This window comes from Callorhinus ursinus, unplaced genomic scaffold (assembly GCF_003265705.2).
Source record: "Callorhinus ursinus isolate GAN/ISIS: 27379988/994484 unplaced genomic scaffold, GSC_fseal_2.0 scaffold4, whole genome shotgun sequence".
Lineage (NCBI taxonomy): Eukaryota > Metazoa > Chordata > Mammalia > Carnivora > Otariidae > Callorhinus > Callorhinus ursinus.
In genome coordinates, this window is record NW_027397066.1 from 121,561,558 (window position 1) to 121,582,481 (window position 20,924).

A 20,924-nucleotide genomic window follows, 5' to 3' on the forward strand; every position below is an offset into this window, starting at 1 on the left:
GTCCACAGGCCAAATCCCTTCTGTTACCTGTCCTATAAGTGAAGTTTCCTAACTCAGCCACATCCAATTTTTTACATGTTATTTATGCCTTTCTTGCTACAACAGAGGAGTTGAAAAGTTGTGACAGGGGCCATATAGCCCACAAAACCTAAAACATTTACTCTTTGATCTTTTGCAGAAAAAGGTTGCTGACCCCTGATACAGGAGACCTAAGCAACATTATTAATAAGGTAGCTCTTACAGATACCTATTAACACTGCACATTGATAATAGAAAACATACCTTCTTTTCAGTGTACAAGCAACACTCAAAAATTTATTTTGTTGTAAGTTGCAAAGAAAATAGCAAGTTCCATAAATTAGGAATAGTGCAATCAGCATTCTTATCCACAATACCATAAACCTAGAAGTTTAAATCAAATAAGCTCTTACACCTGGGGATTTAAAAGCTATTCTATTAAATGACCCATAGGTGAATGGGCAAATATAAACAAAAATTACATGATGTTTGGAAAATAATCACAAAAACACATATCAGAATCAATGGGATACACTTAAACCAGTGATCAGAGGAAAATTCATAGCCTTCAACACCTTTATCAGTGAAAATGAAAGAATAAAAATAGATTACCTTTAAACTTCCAGTCAAAAAAGCTCTAGGAAAAGAACAAAGTAAGTCAAAGAAAGTATGAGGGAAGAGAGAATAAAGATGAAAGCAAAAATAAGAGAATTTAAAAAAGGTCAAATCAACAAATCCTCATTTCAAAAAAAAAGACCAGGTGGGGAGAAAGCACAAACATTAAAAAAAAAAGATTTAAGAGGGAAACAGTTATTGATAGAGGATATAAAACTTCATTGTAAGATTACTTTGCATACCTTTATGCAAGTAAATTTGAAAACCTAGATAGAATGGATAATTTTCCAGGAAAAGTATAATTAACCAGAATTAGCCTCAGTAATCATAGAAAGTTTAAATTTATTTTTGTGGAATGAATACAGAAAGTTATTAAGGAGCTACTCCACAAGAAAGCACCAAGCCCAGATAATTTAACAGGGAATGTCTACCTAACATTTAGAGACTAGTTAGCAACATAAACTTTCTGAGTACAGAAATATTTATGAAGCAAGTACAACATTGATATCAAAACCTGATAACGATCACACACACACGCACACACACAAACTTGGATCAGTAACACATATGAATATTGGGCTAAAATTCCTAAATATCAGTTATTAGACTCTAATATCCCACATTAAGAAAATAATATATCATGACCCAAGCAGGTTTTATGCCGGGAATGCAAGAATAATTAATCATATTAATTAGGTCTAAGAAGAAAAATCATAATAACTATCTTCAGAAATGCTAAAAAATTCTCTGACAAAAATTTAATACCTGGGGGCAGCTGGGTGGCTCAGTCAGTTAAGCGTTTGTCTCTTGGTTTCGGCTCAGGTCATGATCTCAGGGTCATGAGATCAAGCCTTTAGTCAGGCTCCCCACTCAGTGGAGAGTCTGCTAGAGATTCTCTCCCTCCCTCTCCCTCTGCCCTCCCCCCAATCATAGGCATGCTCTCCCTCAAAATAAATAAATCTTTAAAAAAAAATTAACACCTGTTCCTAATAACAGCACTGAACTATGGGAATGGATGGATACTTTCTTAACATAATATATATACCAGAGTTCTAAAATCAACATCTTAAGGGGAAATACTAGAGGCATTCCCACCCAGGTCAAGAATCAAGGAAGTTCACTGGCTCCAGTACCTTTTAACGTTATATTGGCACTATTAGCCAATGCAACTAGGCAAGAGAAAACAATTGGAAAGGAAAGAAGGAAAACTCTATTTGTCAGTGACATGATCATTTACCTGGAGAATTCTGTAAGGAATCAATGATAAAACTAAGACAACAAAAGAATTCAGCCAGGAAGCAGTATATAAAAGCAAGGAAATATCAATAACCTTCATATGTAAAAATAATTACCAGTTAGAAGATATAATGGAAGAGAAAACTCCATTTAAAGTAGCAACAGAAAAGATAAAATGAGAGTAAATGTAATAAGAAATGTATAAAACCTAATGCGGTGTTCTAGATTGACTTGTTCATCCCCCCCCAATTTATATGTCAAAGCCCTAATCAAAAGTCCCTCAGAATATGACTGTATTTGGAAATAGGGCCTTTAAAAAGTTAAAGTGATCTCTACATCTGAAGCTAATGATGTAATATATGTTGGCTAATTGAATTTAAATTAAAAAAAAAAGTTGAGGCTATTGGGGTGGGTACTAATCCAGTTTGTCCTTGTAAGTGGAGATTAGGGCACACACAGAAACACCCGGGAAATAAGCAACGTGAGGACACACAGGAAGAAAATAGCCATCTGCAAGCCAAGAAGAGAGGTCGCAGGAGAAACCATCCTGCCACTGCCAACACCTTGAGCTCAGACTTCCAGCCACCAGAACGTTGAGTAAATAAATGTCTGTTTTGTAAGCCACCCAGTCTGTGGTATTTTGTTATGGCAGCCCTAGCAGATGAACATGGAGAGGAACTATGGAATGTTCCTAAAAGGTGCAAACGTAGACTTGAAGAAACCGTCCTAGGTTTTGAATGGGACATCTGAACATCAAGATATTCCTACCAATAAGTTAATTTATAAATATATTGTGACCCCAGTACAAGCACCAAAATTTCTTTTTTTCTGGAGGTAGACAAGGTGATAGCTAAAGTTGATATGGAGGAGTAAGCATGCAAGCAGACCATTGAAAGAGAACTGTGAGGGGGGACTAGCCATATAAGCTATTAAAACATATTAATAAAACCTCTATAATTAACACAGTGGTGGTGGGGCACCGACTAGAATAGAATGGAATGGAATGTCTAAAGATAGACCCTAACATATATGGGAACCTTACGAAAAAGGTGGTATATCCAGTCACTGAGGAAAAGATGGGTTTTTTAATAAATGGTGTTGGGGCAACTGGCCAACCATTTGGGAAAAGATAAAATTAGATCTGTTCCTCATAGTATAAATAAAACTGAGCTACAGATGGATCAGAGATCTAAGTAAAATAGAAAACTTTATATGCACTGGAAGAATGCATGCGTGAATTCCTCCTCACAGTCTGGGTGTAGGAGAAGCCTTTCTGTGACTCAAGACCCATATGCAATAAAGGAAAATATTGATAAATTTGATTACCAAAAAAAAATAAGCTTTTTCAAATAAGTAAAGCCAAAGACAAATGACAGATTGTGATAAAATATTTGTAACATATAAAATAGCACAGGCTAAGATGTCTAATATGTATTTATTTATATTTTTTAATGAAAAATGAAAAGACCAAAAAATGGGCAAAAGGCACAGGCAGACCATTTGCAAGACCGTATATTAAAATACCCCCTGAAATACATGAAAAGATGATCGACTTTCACCATAAGAGAAATACAAATTAAAATTGCACCAAAATACCATTTCTCACCCATCACATTGTCCAAAAAATCAAAATCTTGGGGCACCTGAGTGGCTCAGTCGGTTAAGCGTCCAACTCTTGGTTTCGGATCAGGTCAGGATCTGAGGGCCATTGGGTAAAGGCCCACTTTGGACTCTGCACTCAGCATGAGTCTGCTGGAGAGTCTCTCTCTCTGCCCCTGCCCACCACTCTCTGTCTAAAATAAATAAAATCTTTAAAGAAAAAGAAAAAAATTCCTTAAAAAAAAAATCTTGACAAGATGGTCTGTCCTAGGGGCTGTGGGGGAAAAGTCACTATCATACATGGCCGGTAGCAATGCGAAATGGCACAACCCCTGTGAAGGGATACTTGACGATAACAAAGCTGTATCTTCATTTTCATCCACTATGGCCACTTCTAGGGATTTACCCAGAAGGTACTCCTTTAACAATACGGCAGTATATGTGTGCATACGGTTGTTCGTTACAGTGTTACATGTAGTGGTAAAATATTGTAAACTGCCCAGATATGGGAGATTGGTTGAAGAAACTATGGTGCTGTATTACCTGCAAAAACAAATGAGGAAGATCTCTCTAAATTAGTAAGTTAATTGTAGGATATAGGTGAATAAAGCAAAGTGCAAAACAATATATAGAGTAGGCTGTTTTCCTGTTTAGTAGTAAAGACAAAAGAAAGCACATATTTATCAGCTTAACTTTTTCAAGAAGAAATACAGGAAGGATAAACCAGGGGATAAAAATAAATTGATTGTCCTTTAAGGAGGTTAGATGGGGGACTGAGTAAACAAATCGTAATACACACATAATAAGATGCCACACACAACATTGGATGGCTCCTACAGACATAGTGTTGAACCAAAGAACCCAGACACAAGAGTCTATATTATTCCATTTATATGAACACTTGTGCATTTTACTATAGGTCTGTGATACCTCAATACATTTTTTTTAAGTTTATTAAAAGATATTTGTACCGAGGCACCAGGCTGGCTCAGCCTGTAGAGCGTGGGACTCTTGATCTCAGGGACATGAGTTCAAGCCCCACGTTGGACGTGGAGCCCGCTTAAAAAAAATAATAAAGATACTTGTACCTATGTCGGCAGTGGCAAAATTGATCTTATCTTATTAATCAGAGGTGAGGAAAAAGTTATTTTTCTCCTCAAGTTTATCTGTAGGGTGGTGCTTTGCTGTAGTTGATGGCTCATTCCCAGGTCATCTGCAAAAGCTGATGATGTCATCTGCGCTGTGGACTAAGGAGGGCACTGCGCCCCGGAGCCAGACCACCGCAGCACACAACAGAGTTGCTGCAGGAACACACATGCCAAACACGAACTCGAGGTGTACATTGCCTCCTGCTGCCACTGTCATCTGTGAGCAATGAGAAGAAGCAAATTCCCAGTTCTCAAATTATAGGCAATAGGAGTCGCTGAAACAGGGGCTCCAGTAAGGGGAGAGAGAGAGAGAGAGAGAGAGAGAGAGAGAGTGTGTGTGTGTGTGTGTGTTGGGGAGGTGTCCTTTGAAGGGTCAAGATGGCGGATGGACTCCAGGTGTTGTCTGGTGCTGCATTTTGGGGGCAGGGTTTAGAGGCCGGTATTTACCCCCTTTTAGAGGCCCTAATCAGAATTGAGACTATCGCTAGATGACCATGAAAGGCAAGCTGGAAAGTAGTGACTCCAGCTGCAGCAGCTCAAAGAAGAAGAATGTTTTTAATTGCATGGGTAATTCAAAGGTATTGTGCTATTTCAGAGCCTTTGTTTATTTTGGAATATAGATTTATTGACATTGGGGAGCCTTTATGACAATTAGGAATTTTTTCTTCATCAAAATAGTTTATATTTCAGGTGACTATTGAAAGGTAGAAGGAGGAATTAAGCTTTTGATGACTTAATTTGGGTAGATTCCATCACTGTGCAGTAAAGGAAATACATAGTATTATACTAAAAAGATTTGTTTTTTAAAGGATCAGTTAGTGGGGAATTTATTTCTACAGATCAGCAATTTAAGATATAGCTTGTGAGACCGTTTAAGACCTTGAAGAACCTATTTTTACTTAAAAGAAAAACAATCTTCAGCTCATGAGTAAGTGATAATCTAAGTGATCAGGGCACATTTTCCTGCAGAAATGGTGTAAGTTACAGATAGATTCCCAGGAAAGCCCTCAAAAATCTACTTAATCCCTAATGCCACTAAATATTGTTTCTTCGGGAGAATATATTCTGAGTTCCAGCTCCCAACAACAGTAGCAGATTTTAAATCTCCTCCCCTCTCCTCCATGCAGATTTCCAAATGGATGGTTTTTCTAGCCAAGGCCATGAGAGTAGTAGGGGTTCGGAGGGCCTTTGTTCCTGGGGAGGAACTATCTGGAGACTGTGGTGGGAAGTTGAGGATCTAACCCAGTTAGGGCTTGTTACCCAGGCCTTCACTTCGATTAGCATCTTATTTATAGTGGCTTTGCCTCTAGAGGTTTCTGGAGGTTGCAGACCCTGCTAATTATTAACTCCGTAGGTTCCTAACATACAGAGCTTTTAGGAATGGCTTGAGCTGTTTTCTTTCCTTCTCTAATGGTGTGTATGTTTTTGGCCTTTATACCTTGAGTATCCAATTAGCAAAATGTGGATTGTATAACCTGTTTTTTCCTTTGCCTGTCAGGCAGTGCTGAGGATTACTGAGAAGTGGGTTATATGCATTAATATCCTCAGGGAAAAGGTTTTTTGTGAAGTGTGACTGCTTGGACACAACATAAAGTCTGTCCCACAAAACATCATATTTTATCTAATTAACTACCTTCATTGGCATTTGGATTTTATGCTGCTCACTGTATTTATCCTCTCAATCTTATTTACTGTGCCTCCTTTTGTTTTAAAGTGAGTTAATATGTCAGTTTAAAACATTTGTGGTGAATAATCCATACCATTCAGTAAGTATTAATTCTTTCAACGTAATATCAACCAGAGCTGTGAGCTTGGAACCGTCGGTGGTATATGTTCTTAATTGTACTTCAGTTTTTAGTGAATGAAAACATTAAGAATGGGGCAACCTTAACATTTTTGTTTGTGTGTGTTTTGTTAATCACCATACATTACATCATCACTTTTTGTATATGTGCTGCCGAAGCGAGCACCATCATCAGTTTTTGATGTAGTGTTCCATGATTCATTGTTTGCGGATAACACCCAGTGCTCCATGCAGTACGTGCCCTCTTTAATACCATCACCAGGCTAACCAACCTTAACATTTTTAACATAGAAGGTGTTTTGCAGACTTTCCCTGGGCAGTTTGTGCTGTAGGTCTCGAGCCCAAGTCACAGCCGTTCTAAAGAGACCATCTGTTACCACATTGATTCCTGAGTGAAAGGTGCTTTGCGCTTGAATGACGCTTTTGAGTTGGCAGCAGGGCAGGGTTCATTGTGACGTTATTACAGATTTTCATCATTTCCATGTTTATCTCTCACTTTTCTTTCCCTTTTTCCAGTTCTTCCTCCAGTGCTGGTTCCAAGACACAGCGAATATAATCCTCAGCACAGCCTGTTAGCTCAGTTCCGTAACTTAGGACAAAATGAGCCTCACATGCCCCTCAACGCCACTTTCCCGGATTCTTTCCAGCAACCCAACAGCCATCCGTTCCCTCACTCCCCCAGTAGCAGCTACCCCAACTCTCCTGGAAGCAGCAGTGGTACCTACCCGCACTCTCCCACCAGCTCAGACCCAGGAAGCCCTTTCCAGATGCCAGGTGGGTTGGAACGTTCCACATCATTCGGGTCAGGTAGACAGTGCTGCTGCAAGGGTTGGGGGGGAGCCGGGTACACCAGCACACAGAGTGCTCTTCAGCTCTGTTACACGGCGCTCTGCTCTCAGATGCAGGATGCCGCTGTGGTCAAGCAAGCAAATGTCCTGTTTTATCTGTCAGGCACAGAAGCTTGAATAAGTTTTATTTTTGATTTTGAAACAGCTGCATCCTTCTAGGAGTGGCATAATTGTTACAGTCTTTGCTCTTGATAAAAGAGAGAAAGAGAAAAATAATGTGTTGCACACATTGCTGTACGTGGGGGAAAAAAAAACCCTGTTTTAAGTGCAACCTCAGAAAAGATATTTCCTGAGGGATCACACCCCCCTACTTAATTAAATTCACTTAAGTGGTGATGTAATCCCAAGAAATATATACTTTAGCAACAAAGGAAATGCAGCAGAAGTATTGGAGACCATCTGCTTGTTTAACTTAGCAAAGACAAAGACAATTATCCTCCTTTTTTAGATTTAACTGATAGTGTAATGTTTATCAAAATAAATGATTAATTAGGACATATTTTTCAAATTATAGGTTAGTAAGCAAAGCATCTCACAAAAAATGATTAGTGCCAAATTTCTTGCCAGTAGACTTCAAGAAAGATGCTCTACACAAAGATGTACTTAACATTGATTAATACTTCAAGAAGGGAAAAATGGGTGGACAGTCCTGTTTATTAGGCCATTTGAAATGTTTTTAAGTAAATGTGAATTTGACAACAGTGCTGGTAGGTCCTCAAAAATTGAAAAGTGGTCCACACTTGATACTGCTTTTATTTCCATATTTGTGACTTCTTTTGGTTTTGAGCCTTTTATCTTGCATTGTTTTGTTTCTCAATCCAAAACTGTTTAGGATGAGGCAGGGCAGCAGGGATATAGATGAGTTTAAAAGTCAAACTAAGTATCATCTGGTGATCTCCTATTCACCCGACTCTCTCCCAGACCCGTTGGGTTTGATGAACAGGTAAGTGGTAAAGAGATAGTTTCAGAAGCTTTTGAGTAGTGGCAAAGCCAGGGTGAGGCCAAGAGTGAAAAACTCAAAAGATTATTGCTTGAGTTTACACATTGTCCCCAGCTCTGAGGGATTAAGGCCACAGGCCACGTAAAGGAAACGTGGAAAAGAGAAAGCGGCCAGGGGTGGGAGGAGGCACTTGTGGGAATAGCAGAGTATTACCCATCGCTATCTGGTGGTCTCTCCCAGTGGTGCGGATGCCATCGGTTGCTGATGAAATTTTCACCAGCTCATTTGCAGAAATTTATTGGATTTGGTCTCAGAGGCTTGATGCTCGTTGTCTTCATTCCTGGCTGGAAGTAAAGCAGAGTCAGTGTTACAGCTGCAGGGGAAGAAGCTGAATTAAAAGAAGACAGAGAAAGGGTGACAGAGGCATCCAGATAAGGTCCCCATAGTCCTGTCTTTGTGCTGTGAGTCCTTGCTTGCTGTCAGCTGGACAGTGGGAGTTCCTGGGTTGTGAGTCAGCTGGAGACTCGGTCTTGGAAATCTCTGAAAAGCTGTTAAAGGAGCAGCAGCATTGGCCATTTGTATTCCGCAGTTGCCCTGAGTGATCTCGGCTACTCCTCTGGGTTGTTCATGGTTCCCTAAGGTAAAGCTTTGTTCCCTGCCCTGTCAGGTGTGCTAGATGGGCTCCCAATAGCCAGTGAGGGACTTGCTTTTTGATCACAAAGGACTATTTGTGGGCAACCCATTACCCCTTATTTTATTTAAGAAAAACACAAGACCCATATTAGTGTTCTTTGTTTCAAAAGTCATGCTCTTGGCCTCTTATTGCCAGCTGGCTCTGAGCTTTCTAGAAGAACATACGTAAATTCTGAAATAGAAAATAGCTGTGATAAACTGATTATTACTCTGCTACGAGGGGTTTTAAAACTAGTGATTATTAAAGTAGGTAGGGAGAAGGTAGTCCTAACAGAGTGCTTGAAGTCAGGAAAAATTAACAGTCGAAGTCAGCAAATTGGCTATAATGAAAGTCAGTTGGTAAATTCCTAAGAGCCTATGAGTTTAATGGAAGAGACCCTGAAGCTCTTTTTCTTAAGAAATCTTATGTAGCTTTTCCATCCACCAGTGAAACTGAAATGCAGAGGTCCTCTCAAAGTGGTTTGTATGGAAGTGTGTTTAAATGCTCTTCTGATTATTCTAAGAGAGCACGAGCCCAGTTAGGCAGACTGCTCCTGGAACTGGCAGAGAGCGCTTTTCCTCCCACTGGACTTTGACTACAGTTGTACCAGATCATGAGGTGTTAGGCACTTGCAGAAAGTGTACATCCAGTTCAGTGTCTGTAGCAGCCATTTTCTGATGGGGGAGTTGAAATGGGCAATTCAGTCTCAGTTTCACACAATATATGTTTTAAGCGTGTGTGTTTATTTAAGGAGAAAGAAATCATTTTCTTTAAACTTTGTAGCTGATACACCCCCGCCTGCTTACCTGCCTCCCGAAGACCCCATGACCCAGGATGGCTCTCAGCCAATGGACACAAATATGATGGCACCCTCCCTGCCCTCAGAAATCAACAGAGGAGGTAAAATGCATTGCTGTGTATTCCCTTTTTAGTGTCTAAAGTTTATCTGTCCAAATGTTACTTTCTCTCACAAATGTTTATTAGTCTGTAAAAAGATAGCTGTTGGTGAAAGAGCTCAGTAAGAGAAGCTAGGTAGAATTTTTTGGATTACAAATAAATCTTTCCTATGAAGAACACACTGACTTAACTAATGAAGGCCTAAGTATGATTGTGCAGTCTTCTGTTGAGAGCACAATACTTGATAATTTTGAATTGGTGATAAAAGAATATTTTTAAGTGAAGGACAGAGGGGTAGTAGTAAGAAACAGTGAGCCTAACATTACTAAAGTGGAGTTGTCTTGGTCATTTCCAAAATTAGAAGTTCATAGAACAAGGCTTTCCAAAGGTTCTTTTGTTGATATTTATCAATATCATTATTTTCCAGCCCTCATCCATATACAGCTGCAGCTGGAACAAACTAATATAACATTTGTTTCTTTCTTGCTGTATTTATTTGTTTCTAACCTTATTACAAAAGGGGCGGAGGCACATGTTTTTCCTCTTCTCACCTGGAAGCGCATAAGCAGCATCTCTAAGCAGGATGGAGCATTTCTTTCCCTTTCTGGTAGAGAGTGGGTGTGTTTCCAGCCCTGTCATACCACCATACCGCCGGCAGTGACTGAGGGGAAAACGCCATCGTTCTGCACTGGCAAGTGGTGTGGGCCCAGCCGAGCAGAGAACTCGGGTCAGTGAGTGTTGGGATGAGTCCCTGAGTACCCTAGGAGGTCATGACCACGTTGTTGAAGAAAAGTCCCAAACAACCTCTTGTGGAAGAAGGTGCTGCCCTGGTGCCCCGTGGCATGGACCATTTCTCAATATGTATGCATTTTACGCAAACTGAAGTTACAGTGCAATCTCATTACTAGGTGTATGTCTCATTTTGTTCTTAACTACTTTTTTATTAAAATGGGAGGTACCTCAGACTTTATCAGAGTTGCTTACCTTTTTTTAAGTTCTTAAAACCTGATGGTAAACTTAACCTTTCTTAGATGTGCAGTGTAATAAATTGGAATGTACGACTTAATCTGTAAAATATTTTTACATCTGTCTTATTGGCTCTGTATCTTATGGTTCCTCATAATCTCTCGAACAACCTCCCAAACATAATTATCAACCAAAAAATAAAAATGCTGGCTGAGGGGAAAAAAACCGTCCTGTCTCCCCCATCTTTGGAGTTTGTACTTCGGGAACAGGTCAGCAGGAGAGGACCAGCACAGCACCACTGCCCAGTGAGGAGCGTGTGCACCCTGTGGCGATCGTGGGTAAACCTAAAATGTCTGCTGTCAGGAAATAGGCCTTTAAGTTGCTATAAAATTTTTCCTTTAAATAGCTTTTTGAAATTTCCCCATTAGAATAAGTTTACAGTTAATATCTTCATGAGGAAGGAATGTTGGCCTTTCTGTTACTGGTTTACCTTTGGTGGTTTCCCTAAAGCCGGAGTCAGCACACTACAGCCCGCAGACCAATTCAGCCCGCTGCCTGTTTTTGTAAATAAATTTTTACGGGAGCACGGCTACGTCCATTACGTATGATCTGGCAGCTTTAGCACTGCTAGGGCACAGCTGAATAGTTGCAGTAGAGACCAGATGGCCCACAAAATCTTTCTGGTCTTTTACAGGAAAAAATGTGTCATCCTCCGACCTAAATGAATAGTATCTTGAACAATCCCAATAGCTTATAAAAGCCTTCTGTAATGATGTTGCAGCCTTCTTTTAAGATCTAGCACTAGGTAAATCACTAAAATTTTGTGCTTTGAAATACAGCAAGCTGACCTGGGATCGTTGCTCAGCAGAGAAGATAGCGTACGCCTGTATTGGGCTCACCTGCTTAAGTGTATAGAGTGGCTAACGTTTGCGTGGATTTTTTTTTAATGATCGTTTTCTTTGTTTTCTTTACCAAATGCTAAAATTAAGTGCATTGGGATATCCGTGGAGGTTGATGTTAAGAACACAGAAGTACTTCTTCCTAAGCAGTTACAGCTTATGCTTCTAATGCGGATATTCTTTCTCTTTTTACGACTGTACGCTCAGGACCTCGTAAACCTCAGATCATTACGTATTGGCATACTGGGCATACGTGGTTTGTATTCCTGGAATCTCTAAAGCAGTGGTATAAGAGGTTTTACTACAGAAGGAACTTATCTTTAGAACCTTTTAGTTGCAAATGTTTAGAAGCATGTTCTGTTTGGAGATTTGTTAGTCTTAAGAGATTTGACTTAACAAGCTGCATCCTGTCAGTAAAGTTGGGTAATTTCCATTGTTGGCCCATTCTGGGAATGGAGAGACAAAACACACCTGCTCTGCATGACTTAAAGCAAATATAAGGAAGTTAGCATGAAATCTGGATGAGCGAGATATGATTCATTCTGTAAAAATGGCCAGCTGGCAAGATTTCTTCCTGCGTTTGAGGACTGGAGCCGAGCTGTGGCTGTGATCGTTATTGGCAGCTGAATGTGAAGTAAGGGAACTGCTTATCAATCATTAGAAACTGATTTTCATTGCTTTGAAAAAAGCCTAGGCCTGTGAAGGCTTTGTTGAAAGTCGCCCTTTTTCTGCCAGCACCTTTGGCACATTTCCTGTCCTCTATTGTGCTCTTCCCATTGGTTTTTCACTTGCTACTTGTATTTCTTTAGATGGGGAGCCAGCGTCTGTGGTGGGGGTGACTTTCATTCTGGCATATGACAGAGCGGGTAGCATATTGTGAGTGTTCAGCAAATGCTCTTGGTATGCTTGCTTAGCTGGCGTTTTGGTGATCTGATAGTAATTGGAGAAAATTATTTTCCAATTAAAGGGGAATGTCACACTTAGTAAGGAGGACCTATTTTGGATGTCATAGAGAAACCATATATGTTATAATGGCCCTTGCTTTTCCATATCTTCATTCCATGATCCTGAGCCAATTTTACAACACAGTTTCAGCTTTTGAGAGCCCGAGGCACTAACCGAGGTTGACTATAAGCTTTTCTTTCTTACAGATGTTCAGGCGGTTGCTTATGAGGAACCAAAACACTGGTGCTCTATTGTCTACTATGAGCTCAATAATCGTGTGGGTGAAGCGTTCCACGCCTCCTCCACAAGTGTGTTGGTGGATGGTTTCACCGATCCTTCCAACAATAAGAACCGTTTCTGCCTTGGGCTGCTCTCCAATGTTAACCGGAATTCCACTATTGAAAACACCAGGCGGCACATTGGAAAAGGTGAGTTTGCACTTGAACCTCTTTCAAATGTTTGTCTCTTGTGTCCCTTTTCCCCTAGAACCGACTTAGTCGTTCCTAGAGCAGACTCATATAGCAAACATCAGGTAGGAAACACTGGCTCTGGTTGGTAAATATTCTTTCAGTTTCTATTAGCAGGACGTTGCTCACTTTCCAATCAGCAGTTTTCATGGTCTGCCGCCTCATCGGAGTTGGTATTAATTAGCTGAAATAGTGATCTGGGGAGCACTGCTCTAGCTTACGTTTGGCTGCAGGATAAAAAGCAGCTGTTCGAAAGTGACTTACAACCTAAAACTAAATGCAAGTTAAAACAAGTAAACCTAATGTGTTTCAAATAAGTACCATAACTCACGGGGGAAAAGAAAGAAAGAACCAATCCAGAATAACTTACGAATATAGTGTTCGGCTATGAATCTCCAGGCCGTGCCAGGTAGGGTGGAGCGCTTGCAAACAAATCCTGAACCCTTTTTAGTAGACTTGATTATCTGGTAGCAGTATGAATAAAATAGTTAGGGATCTTTGAGATAGAAGATGAAGCAAATGACTGAGTGTGTGGATGTTGCTGAGAGCCTGGCTGTTCACTGTGGAATAAGAAACACAGGTGTGGAGGAGGGCAAAAGATAAACCCTGTGGAGATATCAGGGTGAAATGATTTAATAATATGTGTACGTATGTGTGTATGCCTGTTGGTGTTCTCGTGGCTGCGTGCGTGTGCGTGCGTGTGTGTACGTGTGCTCAAACATGCATATAGTTTGTGATCTGTCAGCTGAAAGGGCCAACAAGCAAAGACACCCAGGAGCAGTAAGCACATCTGGTGCTCGGCCCATCATCTCTAACACCATTTCCCACTGAGAGAGGATCCAGGGCTTCTCGGGGAAAGGGCTGACTACAGGTAGACAATGATGAGCCTGGAACATTTTGTTACACCAGACAGTGAAGAAACGCTTATGAAAATGATGGGGGCATGTCACAGGAGCCAACTTGGAGGGGCTTCCCTGGGCCAATTCTGGGATGGTTTGAGCACCAAGGTAATTAAGTACAGCTGTGGATTTTAAGCCACTGAAAAACAACTGTAATTTTGTAAGTCCATGCCAATAATAAATGGATAAAGGAATGAATGAGGAAGGCTGGTTGGGAAATGTAGAGTGAGTGCTAGAGTTGGAAAGTCATCATTTTGCAGCCATCAGTCGGGAATCCTCGGTGGATGCTAAACAGAGGATTTTTTTGCAAGAATCAGGATATTTGCATGGTCTTGCAGTGTCTCCTCACAGACTGCCTCTTAGTTACAAGGGAGAATAAAAATCAGTAATCATACAGTGGAGACATTGGACAGCTTCTTGACTGGGAGATCAGAATTATCACCACCAGTGAGAGACAGATGGATGTCATATACCACCGGATGTGATGCCTTGAGAAGGAAGTAACATCATCTATGCAGACTTCCAGTTGAGAATGCCAGTCTGAATCTCATCAGTGGGGAAACTTCAGACAAACTCAAAATTCTATTAAAAAGGGTGAGGAGGAACTGTATTCTTCCAAAATATCAACGTCAGAAGACAAAGGTCTACAAATGTTCCACATTAAAAGAGATTAAAGAGCTATGACAGCTGTGTAATAAGCTGACCCACTGACCCACATTACAATAAGCTGTGTAATGATCTGTTCCAGAAAGGGGAAAAAATACCACAGAGGACCTTACTGGGGTCAGCAGGTAGAGCTAGAACATGAGTGATAGATTAGATAAAACTATTATATCAATGTTACATGCAATGACATTGCTAACTGTACTGTGGCTATATAAGAGAATATCCCTAGTCTTAGGAAATGCACACACATATCTGTATATACACATTATGTATATATGTAAAGATATCTCCATCTAAAACAAATCCTTTTTCAGAATATATATAGATATATGCATATACATGTATATATGTGTGGATGTGTATATATGAATGTATAGGAGGGTGTGTATAAAAGCATAGAGGGGAAGGAGGTGCAAATGATCAAACATGGAATAAATTGTCACAATAGATGAATCAGGATAGTGGTTATATGAGTGTTCTTTGTTCTGTTTTTCCTGGCTGTTCTATTTCTATAAGTTTGAAATTATTTCAGTAGTAAACATTTTTTAAAAATGACCTATAAAATCTAGAATAGTGGACCAGATTAAGTGGTTATTTAGTAAATGCTTAAAAGGCATTTGAGATACAACACTTGATCCTTAAAAAAAAAAAAAAAAGCCTAAAACAGGAATTAATAGATAGTTCCTTTATATGATTAAGGGAGAAAAAATAAACCCTAACCTCCACATTTTGATGATGAAATGCTAGAACCTAGGTTCGTAACAGAGAGATCTATGATCTGTAAACCCTGTAAATTGTACATGAACACAATTTTGCATACATTTGGGATGGAGGGATATATTTTTCCTTAAGTTCTAAAGTTGACCATTACCCCAAAGTACTAAAAAGCCATTGCACTCTGGAACATTTCTATTAAAAATTAGGAAGAGGGGCGCGTGGGTGGCTCAGTTGGTTAAACATCTGACTCTTGATCTCAACTCAGGTCTTGATCTCAGGGTGAGTTCAAGCCCCACATTGGGCTCCATGCCAAGTGTGGAGACTACTTTAAAAAAACAAAAAATAGGAAGAAAATAAGGATTCTGGGAATGTGGTTATTTAAAATTGTTCCAGATGCCTTGACTAATGTATTTAAATGTAGAGTTATCGATAATGGAAATAAGCCAAAATTATCAATATTGCAAATGATGTGATTAACTAATTGATAATATTCTTGGGATAGATTCTCGGAGTGAAATTAGTAGGTCTAAAGCTCTTGATATACTATGCCAAATTACTTTCCAGAAAGCTTGTATTACTTTCCACTTGCCCCATAAGTCTGTGTATGAATGCCTTTCCTCCTTCACCCATGTTAGTATTACTGACATAAGTAATACTGACCTGGTAATATTTATGGTCCTTGTGTTTATTCAGAAGTTATGGTTGTTTATCTAGAAACTTCCAAAGAATTTATTTTTAGAAATTATATGCCAGTTTTCTTTAAGCTGGCAATAACCAGTTAGAAAATATGGTGGAGGGGGAAATCACATTTCCAATAGCAACAGAAAATGTAATTTTTTGGAAATAATCTGAATCAGCAATACATGAGAATTATGTAAAGAAAACCAAATTTTAGAGAAAGAAAATTTAGGTATATAAATAAACAGTGTTCCTTAAAGAGAAAGCTTAATATCGTAAGAATATTTTAAGGATGTCTATTCTTCCTAATTTCAGTTTATGGTTTAAAACAATCCATGCCAGAATCACAATGTGTTATTTTTTTGAAAGTGGGAAAATGTGTTCTGTTATTACCTGGCAGGATAAACAAGTGAAAATAGCTAAAATTTTTAATGGAAGAATAAAGAAAAAATTCTTGATGTTAGGTTAAATATTATGAAACTACAATTAAATCAGGTTTAGACAAAATGGTAGAAGAAATTAAACTCAGACTATATTGTATTTCAAAATTAATGTATGTTAAGTGAAGCATAACAAATCCATAGTCTTCTAGTGGTCCTGCAGTAACAAAGTTAGCTTTTAGGTGAGGCTATAGGGAGAAACCCTGACCTCACTTCATGTATGCAAATAGATTAATGAATTGAGTTTTGTTGTTTTTTTTTTTAATGGTAAGCTATTAAGCTAGAAGAAAATACATTTGATCAAAGAGGTAGAAATTTTCTAAGCATAAAAAGCGATAGAAAAGATCACAAGAGATTTGACTCAAAGCTTTCAAACTTCTGTAGATTAAAAAAAATACAAAGGACTAATGGGGAAGCAAATAGGAAATAAATTATTTATAGCTTACACATAGCTCATAAAAAAACAATAAAAATACTAGAACCCCAGTGGGATAAATAGGTAAGAAATATGAACAAGTAAGTTCATAAGAGAAACACAGATGGCTAATAAACATATGAGAGCATATCCAGTCTCCCATGCAAATTAAAACAATATTGTTTTTTAGCTGTAATTTATTTTAATTTATTTGTTTTTGTCTTAAACTTAGTCCTGGCACAGGCAAAACGAGAAAGGCACTCATACACTGCTGGTAGGGTGTAAGTTGATACAAGCATTCTGGAAAGTTGTTTGGCAAAGTGAATCAAGAGCCTTCAATCCAGTGATTTAACTTCCAGGAACCTCTCCCAAGGATGTTATCAAAAATAATCCAGAGACATTTATCCTGGCATTGTTATAACAGAAAATTAGTATCAACGCTATGGTCCAGTATTGGGAGAATTGCTAAAGTAAATTGTTGTATCCATATAATCATGTAGATACTTTAAATGTTTGCAGAGAAAGGTTAGTAATACTCAAAACCTGTAATCCAGTGTGTCCAACTATTAACAGTTCTTGCCTCTGTGTCACTAAACAAGTGATATTTTCTGCTTCTTTATATTTTGTTTTACTTTTTAAATGTTCAAAATGAAAATTCCTCGTTTTTATAATCAGGAAAAAAGTCAACACACACACTCTCTCTCTCTCTCTCTCTCTCTCTGTCTCTTAAATTGTTTTCTCTACATCAGGCAGGAAGGTGGGCTTCTGCTCCAGCAGCTATTTAATTGTTACAGAAGTCTTAGCCATTGTGTGTTCATGTAAACACAACACATAATTTTTTGGATTGGATTGGAGACAATAGTTTTAGCATTGGCTGAGGCATATGCCAGAGTTACCTGCACAGTAGATTGTTTAAAGCCACATGGGATGTGATTCTGTTCGCTGCATGGACTATAATAATCTCCCTTAATGGTGTAGGGCTTTGTCAGAAAGCCCCCCTCCCCTCACTTTCCTTTTTTTAAAGGCTGGGTAGGATCAATTTCCTACACTCCTGGCACTCTAAGATGTCACAGGAAGAAGTTTGGAGCAGATGGTAGTTTGGGGAGATCAGATTGCACACAGTATGAATTATTTTTATAATTATTTTCCCCTGGACCTTACGTCTTACAGCTCCCAGCACTACTTCCTCCGCCTCTGGTTTTCTAAGTCTTTTACTTGTCTTGACCCTCCTTTCTTTGTTATTTCCTAGAAACATCTTGGACATCCGTGTTAACAAAAGAACATTGTATGACCTAAGAGGGTTAACTAAGATTTTATCAGTTGTGCAAGATTTGGAGAGTATCTATCTAGTTAGCCAGAGTTTAAATCCATGCAAATTCGTATCTTGAAGATACACAGATGCTTTTTGGCTGAGAAAAATGACAATGAAGACATTGCATGCGTTGTCTTCCTACAGGAGTGCATCTTTACTATGTTGGAGGGGAAGTGTATGCCGAATGTCTCAGCGACAGCAGCATCTTTGTGCAAAGTCGGAACTGCAACTACCATCATGGATTTCACCCCACTACTGTTTGCAAGATCCCTAGTGGGTGTAGTTTGAAAATTTTTAATAACCAAGAATTCGCTCAATTATTGGCACAGTCTGTGAACCATGGCTTCGAGACAGTCTATGAGCTCACTAAAATGTGCACTATCCGCATGAGCTTTGTAAAGGTAAGTGAGCCCCGATTGGACACACTTGCTGCACTTCCCCTCAGTGTACAAATCTGTGTCTTCTTGACATGGATCCATAGAAGCCAGCTTATTACTGAGGCATTTTGGAACTTTAGTAAGGATGTCAGTTATTACAAGGATATAATTAGAATTATAGGAGTGTTTGTATTAAATGTCAACGGTGTAGGAGGCTTGAATAACTTTTTCCTATTTGAATAAGCACTGTTTTAACTATTGTAGAACCATAAGAAAATATTTTGTTATATATTTAACATGTATAATTTAAATGCATCATTTTCTTAAGAGATCAATTCAGTCAACACACCCCCCCTTCCTTTTCGTTCTGTGTTTTTTAGTACCTTTATGATGGTAACATTTGTTGATTTTGTTTCAGCAAATAAACAAGTGACCTTTTTGTAAATAAAAATTCATCACACTGGGGTTTATTTTTGATTGGTCAGGTTTTTTTTAATGTCTTCAGTAAACATCATTTTCTTATAATTCAAAAATTAATAAGACCCTTGCCCACAGATTAGTAGATGCCTTACTTCTAAGATTATTGTTAGGGTTGAGGATGGAGAAGGTTAAAGATATTACTCACAATAATCTCTTTTCTGCCTTCTCTTCTGCCTCTGAGAAATAAAAAATTTTAAGATGTCATTGAAATGTAAAAAAAGTAAATATCTGATTAGATTTCAAGAGTTGTAACTTATGTTGTAACTTATGCTGGTGACTGACTTGTCTCTGAATTCTCAAAGATAAATTTTCATCCTCTGTTACCTCGAGAAACAACTAATTATATATTTGGGTGAGGCAATCACCTTTTATGTCCTCTCTTCAGAAGCTCACCTAACTTGTTGTCAAACCTGTTTTGTAATGTGTGTGTTACAGAGGGTAATTTTGGAACCTTCCTTTGTTAATCATCCTTTAGATCAAAGATACCTTTCCCTGAGTATCATTTTTTTCTTACTTCTTTGAATCATATTAGCAGATTTTGACTGTGTTCTCTTAATGTTTTCTCAAAACATTATTCAACAGTTGTGTGTAGCTGGTCTGGTCCCTTTTTAGTCTTAAAGGTTTTTTTTTACCCTTTAAAGAGGTTGACCAATACTCTATATACCTGTGAGACTACAGAGATCTTACTCATCCACAACTGACAGTCATTGTTTAATTTTTGACTTTGCCTTTTGGCTAAAATGAATTTTAAAATGAGGACAGTAACTTGCCAACAATGCTTTTTGTTTGTTGTTTTACTGGTATGGAGGAAAGAATACCTGTTAAGAGTCAGGAGACCCAGGTTCTAGTTTTAGCTGCCATTTTAACTGTGCGATTAAGGCACAGGGATCCTTTACTGATCCTCACGATCATCATGTTTAAAATGGGTGGATGGAGTTGGGAACTGTGGTAGTCTACTATTATTGAAGGACCACTGAAGAAGAATTTATGACTCTACTGCTCCAACCTGGCTTTCTCCTCAAGCTCATTTCATATTGATTACCCAATTTTAATGGTTTTACTTTTATACATTTTTAATTATTTACCTTTACACACATAAAAACAAACTTTACACTAATAAAAAGTGTTTGTGATATAAGGACATGCATTAAAAATGTATTAGATTTCATTCATTCAGCAAATATTTTTAGCACTATTCCAGAGAATTAATGCAAAGATTGAAAAAGCACCTAATGTCTCTAGGTTCACAATGCTAATGGCCTAGTATATATTTAATCATAAAATAATGTGATATATACTGGAATGGGGGGTAATATAAGATATAATGAACATATCTGGGAAGCTGGATTTGGAGTTAAGGGTCAACAAATTTTGTTTTAAAACTCCTGCCAACATGATAAAGGGCAGCTGCTTATCATACATTTGCAACAACAACAAAAAAAATTGCATAGTGTTTGTACAGTATTGTTCTTTTTTATCATAAGGATTGCATACCTTGCCCTTGTCACACTTAGCATCTTAGAGAAATGATATAGAACATTTTACTCATATTAATAGCCTATCTTGTGCTATTTTGAAGACGATCATTTTGGACTTTAAAGCACACATTTTATAAATTATTTGCACAGTAAACTCCCCATATATCCGAAAAATCCAAGTCAGTTTAGCTGAACAAGTATCTCTAGGGCTTCTGCTTTGTGCCAATCACTGTGCTAGATGTTTGAGACCAAAGATAAATAAGATCTGGTCCCTGCCTTCAAAGAACTTACTATCAAATGGAGGAAACATGCACACAAACCTTCAAGTTAGCAGTGTACTGATAGATGTAGAAATGCATGGATGTATATACATAGGCAGTTCATGTATCACGACTTTTAGCCGAAAG

General features: G+C 38.5%; 1 protein-coding gene across 6 annotated transcripts in view; it reads left to right on the plus strand.

Annotated features, from left to right (window-relative positions):
- The window catches only part of SMAD1 (SMAD family member 1), a 73,751-nt gene that overhangs the window by 50,688 nt on the left and 2,139 nt on the right, over window positions 1-20,924 (plus strand). For 5 of the 6 annotated variants that reach the window (XM_025874259.2, XM_073892312.1, XM_073892311.1 and 2 more), the window contains exons 3-6: window positions 6,937-7,194; window positions 9,665-9,781; window positions 12,795-13,016; window positions 18,327-18,583. In XM_025874259.2, the coding sequence (XP_025730044.1) occupies window positions 6,937-7,194; window positions 9,665-9,781; window positions 12,795-13,016; window positions 18,327-18,583 (854 nt within the window). The remainder of the gene's footprint in view (window positions 1-6,936; window positions 7,195-9,664; window positions 9,782-12,794; window positions 13,017-18,326; window positions 18,584-20,924) is intronic. The other variant, XM_073892315.1, reaches the window with a different exon arrangement.